Source organism: Mus caroli, unplaced genomic scaffold (genome assembly GCF_978045245.1).
Source record: "Mus caroli unplaced genomic scaffold, Mus_caroli_1 scaffold_13, whole genome shotgun sequence".
Lineage (NCBI taxonomy): Eukaryota > Metazoa > Chordata > Mammalia > Rodentia > Muridae > Mus > Mus caroli.
In genome coordinates, this window is record NW_028227268.1 from 52,874,216 (window position 1) to 52,882,291 (window position 8,076).

At 50.5% G+C, this 8,076-nt stretch overlaps 1 protein-coding gene across 2 annotated transcripts; it reads right to left on the minus strand.

Moving 5' to 3' along the window:
- Nucleotides 1-1,123: 1,123 nt before the first annotated feature.
- Nucleotides 1,124-4,973, minus strand: LOC110304164 (asialoglycoprotein receptor 1). 2 transcript variants are annotated; one of them, XM_021175401.3, is made up of 9 exons: nucleotides 4,849-4,973; nucleotides 4,045-4,130; nucleotides 2,891-3,007; nucleotides 2,672-2,767; nucleotides 2,515-2,586; nucleotides 2,095-2,181; nucleotides 1,849-2,000; nucleotides 1,662-1,768; nucleotides 1,124-1,545 (listed from the first exon to the last, which is right to left on the minus strand). In XM_021175401.3, exons 1-9 carry the CDS (start codon nucleotides 4,959-4,961, stop codon nucleotides 1,389-1,391), a joined length of 987 nt encoding a protein of 328 aa, XP_021031060.2. In that variant the 5' UTR covers nucleotides 4,962-4,973; the 3' UTR covers nucleotides 1,124-1,388. The 2 variants fall into 2 exon arrangements, with proteins under 2 accessions (XP_021031060.2, XP_021031059.1); XM_021175400.3 differs by lacking the exon at nucleotides 4,849-4,973 and adding an exon at nucleotides 4,524-4,688.
- Between the last annotated feature and the right edge of the window lie 3,103 nt (nucleotides 4,974-8,076).

The window sequence follows — 8,076 nt, forward strand, 5'->3', positions numbered from 1 at the left end:
CTTTCAGTTTGCATCTTTCACATAAGTTCTTTAAATTGTTTTTTTTTGGGGGGGGGGACCTCTGGAAGAGCAACACACTTCTCAACTGATTAGCTGTCTCTCTAGCCTGTTTAAATATCATCAAAATGGTCCACATACAGCAACTATGACTTCAAAGTAAGTGATTAGCATCATATACTGAAGACAATCTCCTTGTCAAGAAGCCCCAGTGGGCAGCGTCACCAGCACAAGCCCACGGCAGCCCCGTCAGGCAGGCAAGAGGAAGGGAGACCGTTGGAGACCGCTGGCTGCCTGAGCACAGGGGGAATAGTTCCCTCAACCTGAAGTGACAAATGTTTTTAACAGTGTCTCTTTTCACATTTCCATGTTGAGTTTTCCTCTTGAGACTTCATAGTTTTTCATAGTCCTGATATTAATTACTTGTTATAAATGTTGCAACTATTTCATCCAGGTCTGGCCTAGTGCTTGTTTCTAATTTTAGATGACAGATTTGCCAATCTTTCCTGTAGAGGAAAAATATTATTTTCCTGCAGTGTATTTGTAAAAATATATACATATTATATCATTTATATATATATACATGTATATATACATATGACTATATATTGTATTTTCATGTTATTTATGAGCAAACATTTTGCCCTGTTTTGTTAGTAATTCATGTCTGTAAGTTATCTGTAATTGTCCTCATTCCCACCCTTGGTTATACTAATATATCTTTGCATTCATGTGTCTGTGATCCTGAGCTGGGTATTCACTGCGTTTATTCAGTGTACAAAGCAGTTTCTGTTTGTTGCGATGAATGTCGCAGGCCAGTGTGTTTCATTCCAAGTCTCTGATGCACTCAGCACGGGGGGGGGGCGGGGGGGGGGCTGCAGTTCCCTGGTGGTTGGTCCTGCCCCCAGCAGACAGAGGTCAAAAATCATCCCATTTTCCAACTGAGACTTTAGGACAGAATAACTAGCTCACGTTGCCGTATCTGTACACAGCGAAGCCAGGCTGCTAGCAGGCTGTGTTATCTGAAGTTCATTCTGTCTTCACAGCTCAGCTGCTGACCTGAGGCTTTCCTAACATGAGCCAACCCACACCCGGTTCCTAATCCCCAATGACCAGACAGCTCATGAACGGTTATTTCTCTTCTTTTTACTCTAAAAAAAAAAAAAAAAAAAAAAGCTGACAGAAGAGAACTGCACGCTGGGTTTCAATATGCACCCCTACCACCACCAGGCATCAAACATCATTTCTTAAACACCATTCTTTACCGGTCCTTTAAAAATCCTACCTAAATGAGAGTTCCTGAAGATGGGGAGACCCTTAGGTAGGCTCTACCAGTTCTAAACCTCAGCAGCTCAAGGAATTAAGGATATAAATGAGGGGAAGGAAGGTTCCTAATTAGCCTTGTCCAACTTTGTCTCACAGACCCAGCGGTAGGGCCTCCTGCAGACGTCGTCATTCCAGCGGCCATCCGTCGTGAAGTGGGCGCAGTCCTCGCCCCCTCCAAGCCCATGTCCGTACCAGTTATCCGGCTGCTCTGGTCTCCAATTCCTAGAGACAGAAGATGGCTGTGAGCCCCAGGAGATCAGACTCTCAGCCACGTCGCCAGCCTTGGGACCCCCGGCCCAGGATGACACCAGCTACCCTGCCCGCAGACCCACACTCACTTGAAGCCTGTCTCGTAGTCTGTTCCATCCACCCATTTCCAGGGCCCATTCTGGTCAGTTAGGCCAATCCAAGTGTTTAAGGGGCCCATGTGGCGCTGGACGAAGTTCTGAGGAAAGAAGCAGACTTGGTGACCTCTCCTTTCCACCATCTAGCATCCCAGAAGAACTCAGCTCAGCGTGGCCTCACCTGTTCATCCCCGGAGGTCACCACCACCAGGTGGGCATTTTCCAGCTGGCAGTACTTGTCAGCTTCGGTCCAAGACCTCACAGAGGTGGAGAACCAGTAGCAGCTGCCTTCATACTCTACCCAGTTGATGGGGCAGCAGGTCATTTCAGAGCCTGAGGTGAGGGAATGCAGGGTGAAGGGCTGAGCTGCTGCCAGGGTGGGGTGCTCAAGGAAGTGGGACTTGTACCCCCACCCCTCACCCCTCACCTTTGCCCCGAAATGCAGCCATCTGGCAGCTCAAGCTTCGCACGTCAGACACTAACTGCTTCACGTGCAGTAGCAAACTGGAGTGATCTGGAGGGGTGGGAGGGTGGATGGGGGGGGGGGAGTGGCAGAGGACAGGAGGAGGCAGAGAGAAGAGGGGAGGAAGATGAATGAGGTGAGTGTGAACACTGGAGAACAATCAATCATCACAGGCTCCCTAGCCAAAACTTTGACCTAGGCTGTGAGATTTGGCCCCGTGTCAGACCCCTCCCCCCACCTGACCTCCCCCTCCTCTCTCTCTCTCTCACCCTCACCCTCTCCCTTCCCTCTTTCTCCCCCTAACCTCTTACCCCTTGCCCCTTATTCCCTCTTCCAACCCTCCTCCCCCTCCCCCCTCTTCCTCCCCTCCCCCTGCACCCTTACCTTCAGTCAGATCCTTCTGCTGTTTTTCCATCTTCGACTCCACTGACTTCATCTTTCTTCCCACACTACTTCCTAGAGGATAAACTTGTTCAAAGTCCTGACAACCCCACCACCCCTCACCCAGACCCAGGCCCCAAACCCAGCCCCCCCCCCTCACCCTGGGTGCTCAAGGCCTTGACCTGGTCCTCAGTGCTCACAGTGAGGTTGCTGAAATTCTGCCTTAGAGCCAGCAGATCTTCCCGGAGTTGGGAATCTAAGCAAGAGAGGATGTGAGTAGAGAAAAATAAGTTGTCTGTGTCCACCAACCACCGCACCCACCGCTCGCTCACACACACCCGAAGTTGCCCCCTTTCTCTGCCCAGCCCTGGCCACCCACTTTGGGATGTGATCACACAGACAACCACCAGCAACAGGATGCTGAGGCTCAAGGAGAGCAGGAGGAGGCGGGATCCAGAGCAGAGTCGCTGCAAGAGCCGTGGAGTGGGAGGAGGCCCTGCAAGAGAGTGTATCAAGAGTTCACTACCCGGGCCAACCTAAATCCCGAGGTACTAGGAAGAGCGCAAACTAAATTCTCCAGTAGACTAAGAGGAGCCGTATAGATTAAGAAATGCGGGCCGTGGGCAACCCTGCAGGGCCTAAAGAAAGATAGGGAAGAAAGGGGGTTATCAGAAGTGCAAAGCTTTGACCTGCCCTAGCATTCCCGAAGCCCCGGACCTCTGCTGCCACCCTGTGGCATAATATTGTCATTACAGACGGTGAACCACGCCTGGGGAGTGATTGCTCCACCAACGTGTAGGAAGGGTGGGTTTCCTCCTCTTTCCGTGACTCCTGTGAGTCTTTGGTTGCATGCAAGGTGAAAAGGTGAGCCTCTCCCACCAAGGAAGAAAATGACACTCAGTCCTGTCGGTTGGCCTGCCGGCTTTCCCTCCTGCCCCACCCCCCGCGCCCCGTTTCCCCTCCTGTGCTCCTTCCTGCATAAAAGCCCACTGCCCACCTGGGATACCTCAAGAGCTCTGTATTTGTTTGTACAGGCACACGACAGTCCCTGCTCAGAGGACAAAGAAGCAGGGAGAGCAGATGCTTCGTCTTTCATCCGTGCTGAGACCCTCAGCCCCCTCTCCAAGGGTCCCTTAAGTCAAACTGATCCTGATCACCCCCCATCCCCACCTCCACCTCCACATACACACTGTTGAAACTGAAAAGGAAAGGGACCTAATTTCAGACGGGGCTGACAATAAGCTCATGCCCCCAACCTTCAGTAGTCCCCACACCTTGGATCCACCCTCTGCCTGGGGTCTTGAGAAATGGGTAACATTGGGAGGAAGCTTAGACATCTGTCACTGAGGACGCCAACACTATGCCCTGTACCCGATGTCCCAGCAAGAGTGATGCAGCCACTGTTTTCTGAGTGTATGGAACAGAGCTAGGGATCTCCACAGGACACAGGAGCTGAGTCAGAGGGACAGAGCCATTGATGCTCTCCTCCAGAGGGGAGCACCCCTCGCCTCTCTGAAAGGGAGCACCTCTCACCTCTCCGGAGTTGATGATGGTCATTATCATTGTCCAGGTGCTGGAAATCTTGATAATCCTTTGTCATGATGGCACTGGATCCGGACCTAGGACAGCCACGTTTAGAGCCTTTAGCGCTGAGCCAGGGCTGACAGGCTTGGAGCTGGAAGAAGTCCAGTCCCCTTTTACATCTGACTAGGTGAACATGCTTTCTGTCTCCCCTAACCCTATCTGCTCCCAAGCCTGACATCCAAAAATCTATCCTCTAGCTGGACATGGTGACACATGCTTTTAATCCCAGTATTCAGGAAGCAGAGGCTGGTGGATCTCTGTAGGTTCGAGGCCAGCCTGGTCTACAGAGTGCGTTCCAGACTAACCAAGGCTATATTCTGTCTAAGAAAAAAATATCTCCTCTCCCATTCACACACACTGCGCATGTGAACCCGTCCAGCCACTCTCTCTTGACTGTCACCCATCCCTTCCCCTCCTGCTGTACTTACTGAAGGTCCCTCAGCACCACAAAGAGCCCAGTCTAAGGAGGGGGCTGAAGCCTGAAGAACCAGGTGAAGAGCCCTGGGCAATGGGAGGGGAGGGGACAGGGTCCATCCAGGGCCCATGTGTGTCTGAGCACGCTGAACCTGGCATCACCAACACCGGGACTTTGGACCATAAACAGAGGTAGAAATAGACTTGGAACTGGGGAGGTATAGGGGAGGAAGGAAGGCATGGGTGACCTCTATTCTATTTCTCAGAAAGGGAGAGTCTACACACACACACATGCACACACATATACGCATGCACACCCGCATGTTCAATACTCGTTACCTTTTTGTGGGTGAGACAGGCCTTAAAAGGCTAGGGAACAGTTTGCTGCTTCCCCTCAGAGCCCTCCCCCTTTTGGTCCTGAATTTCCCAGAATTGTCCGTATCTCCAAACATCCCTGACCAGGATCAGAGGCACCAACTGATTCCCCGCTCTTGCCCAATCCTGCCCTGTGACCTCGGTGTTATAATTGCAAGCTGTAGATTCCTGGGGTCTCAGCTCCAGGCTCCTCAGCCCTAACCTGACTGACTCACTCTATGGTAGTCCTCCAAGCAGCGCAGTGATAACAGGAGGAGCAGCTCCCCCCTGGGATCAGGGCCAAGAAATCACTGATTCTACCATATGCCCCAGGGCTTCAAACTTTCTCATCCCCAGAGAACAACCCATTCTGCAGGCAAGAAAGCTGAGGCTCTGGAAGACAAGGGCTTCTCAAAACCACACTACACAGAAGAGCACAGACTAACACCCGGGCAGCCCAACTCAGTGCCCTGTGTGCTGCCTCCAGCACCTCACTTAGAACAGGATCCTTAGCTGTCCCACGCACCAGGTCCCCAAATCCCCAGAGAGGTTTAAACATGGCCCCTCACGGTCCTGAGAGCTTCAGAGAGGCCTGTCAGAACTCAGGCTTGGGACAAGAGCAGTATTCAAAATATAACCGGCCTCCTGTTAGGCTCCACAGTAAGGAGTGGCCTCTGTGGCCGTCTAGAGCCTGTGAGCTATTCAGGAAGGCACTGCTTACATAAATCCAACCACTCTGTGCGTCCTTGCTTGTCTGTGTCCTAAAAATCCGCATGTTTACATGAACCGGGCTTGCTGCCAGCGATTTTGGTGAAAATTGGGCCATTAATTTAACACTCTCTGATTTTGCCACTTACAATCTAGTTTATTCTGGCAAGCAAACAGACACGGATCCAGTCTGAATAGTAGCTCTACTCATAGAGGTAGGGACTAGCAGGGGGCACCGAGCCTCTTGCTCTGTCAGTGCTGTAGAGACCTCAGCCCTAGCTTGTAAAACTGGAAAATGCTGTAAACTCAGGATTTTTGCATCTTTCTATTTGCATTTTGTCCTGGAAGAAGGCATTTTGAAATACGGTTCATACCTGAGAGCCATGCCCTAAGCTCATGGATCAGAGAGCAGTACTGGACTAGTGTTAAAACACATGTTTGAATAAATGTTAAGTGTGGATTGTGGATGTATGGATGAGTGTGTGTGTAGTTTTTCATCCCTTTTCAATAGATTTCTATTTAGAGAGATACATTTTATAATATATATTATACGTATACTATGTATACGTATATTATATATACATATATATCCATCCCATTGGATATATATGTTATATATTATATATACATATATATCCATCCCATTGGATATGTGTACCAGTCATTTACCACAAAGTGAGTACCCCACAACTTAGCAACTTAAACAATAAACACAGACCATCTCACTGTAAAGGTTAAAGTGCAGCTTCGACCATTGGTTCTGACTCAGAATCTCTCCTGAGGACACGACCATGATCTCAGTCAGTGCTGTGTTTGTTGAAAGACTGGACTAAGGCTGGAAAATCAACTGCCAAAGTGACTCACTCATAGGACAGGCAAATTACTGCGGGTTGCTGCTTGGACTCCTGTTCCTCACCACACAGGCCTGTCCACGAGACTGCTTGAATGTCCTCCTGACATGACGGCGGGCTTAGCACCACACAGCCCATCATTTCCATGCCGTCCTCTGGTCTCCCAGGTCAGCCCTCCTTATCATGGAAAAGAACCACACACAATGTAAGTCCCAGGAGGCAAGAAGCCCTGGGACCTTCGAGGGGCATGTAACCACATATCAAGGGCTCAGAGATCTCTTACGGATAGACCTACATGATCAACATATTTAGAGACTGTGTGGCTATATTCCAGGGGCATGAAGAGCTGCAAGTTGAGCTGGAGGTGCCATGACTTGGCGGTAGAGAGTTTCCCTGGCATGCCCAAAACCTTGGGCCCAATCCCCAGGATTTCAACAAAGGGAAGGGGAAGGTGCAGGCAACACAGTGATGAGGCCAGATATCTAAGGGATATAGTGGCCTGGCCTTGGTGTGGAAATTGGGTCGGTCGGAGGGGCTAAGTGGCCCAGAGGCAATGAGATTGGTCAGTAGTATGCCTTGGAAGGGTATATCTCATCCTGGGACTGTCTGTCTGTCTCAATCTCTGTCAATCTCAAAAAATCTCTCTCTCTCTCTCTCTCTCTCTCTCTCTCTCTCTCTCTCTCTCTCTCTCTCTCTCTGCACTCTAGCCGCTCTGAAGTCAGCAACTTTCTCTACGTCACACCCCCACAGTGCCATGATGTTCATTCTTGCCACAGGCTCAAGGCAACCAAGCCAGGCATGGGTGGAGCCCACCCATGGGTGGAGCCCACTGAAACCCTAGGCCAGGGCAAACCTTTCCTCCTTTGTCTTCCCAGGGATCTTTTCGTAGCAGCAGCAAACGTAGATGAGATCCCTGACCAGAGGAGGGCAGAGAATGAGCTCCAGTGCTGCCAGCTGGAGCTGCAGGAGACCAAGAAGAAAGAGAGAAATGAGTCTCCTTTGGGGGAAAGTAGAAACAAGAAAGATTTTTCAGGTTGTGAAAGGCCCGGACAGCTACAAAGCTGAGGAGGAGTGGGCCAAGGTGAGTGTGTGATGCTAAGGATGAACAAGGGGTGCCAAGGATGGGGGCCCCAGAAAGGGGTGGGGGAGAAGCCTGAAGCCTGTTATTAGACTATTCTGGGCTCATCTGAGAAGCTGGATTAATGCCCGTCTCAAGGGTTTGTTGAAGTTAAACACAATGAGTCGGTTGTACTTAGTTCCGCAAGAGCCCATGCCGAGCGCTGTGTACTGAGCGCTGTAATGGTTTCTTCTCACCAGCAGCCCAGCAAGAGTTAGACTGTGTCTTGGTTACTTTTCTTGTGCAGTGAAGAGACACTATGGCCAAGGCAAGTTGTTGAAATAAGTAAATAAATAAGGCATTTGGCTAGGGGCTTGCTTATAGTTTCAGAGGATGAGCCTGTGGCCAACATGGCAGGGAGTATGGCGGCGGCAGTCAGACGCGATGCTGGAGCAGCAACTGGGAGGGAGCGCACATCTGATCCACAAACAGGAGACAGAGAGAGCAAGACTGGGTGGGATTTTTAGACCTCAAAGCCTGTCCCCGAGTGACACACCTCCCCTAACAATGACACGCCTCCTAATTCTTCCCAAAACT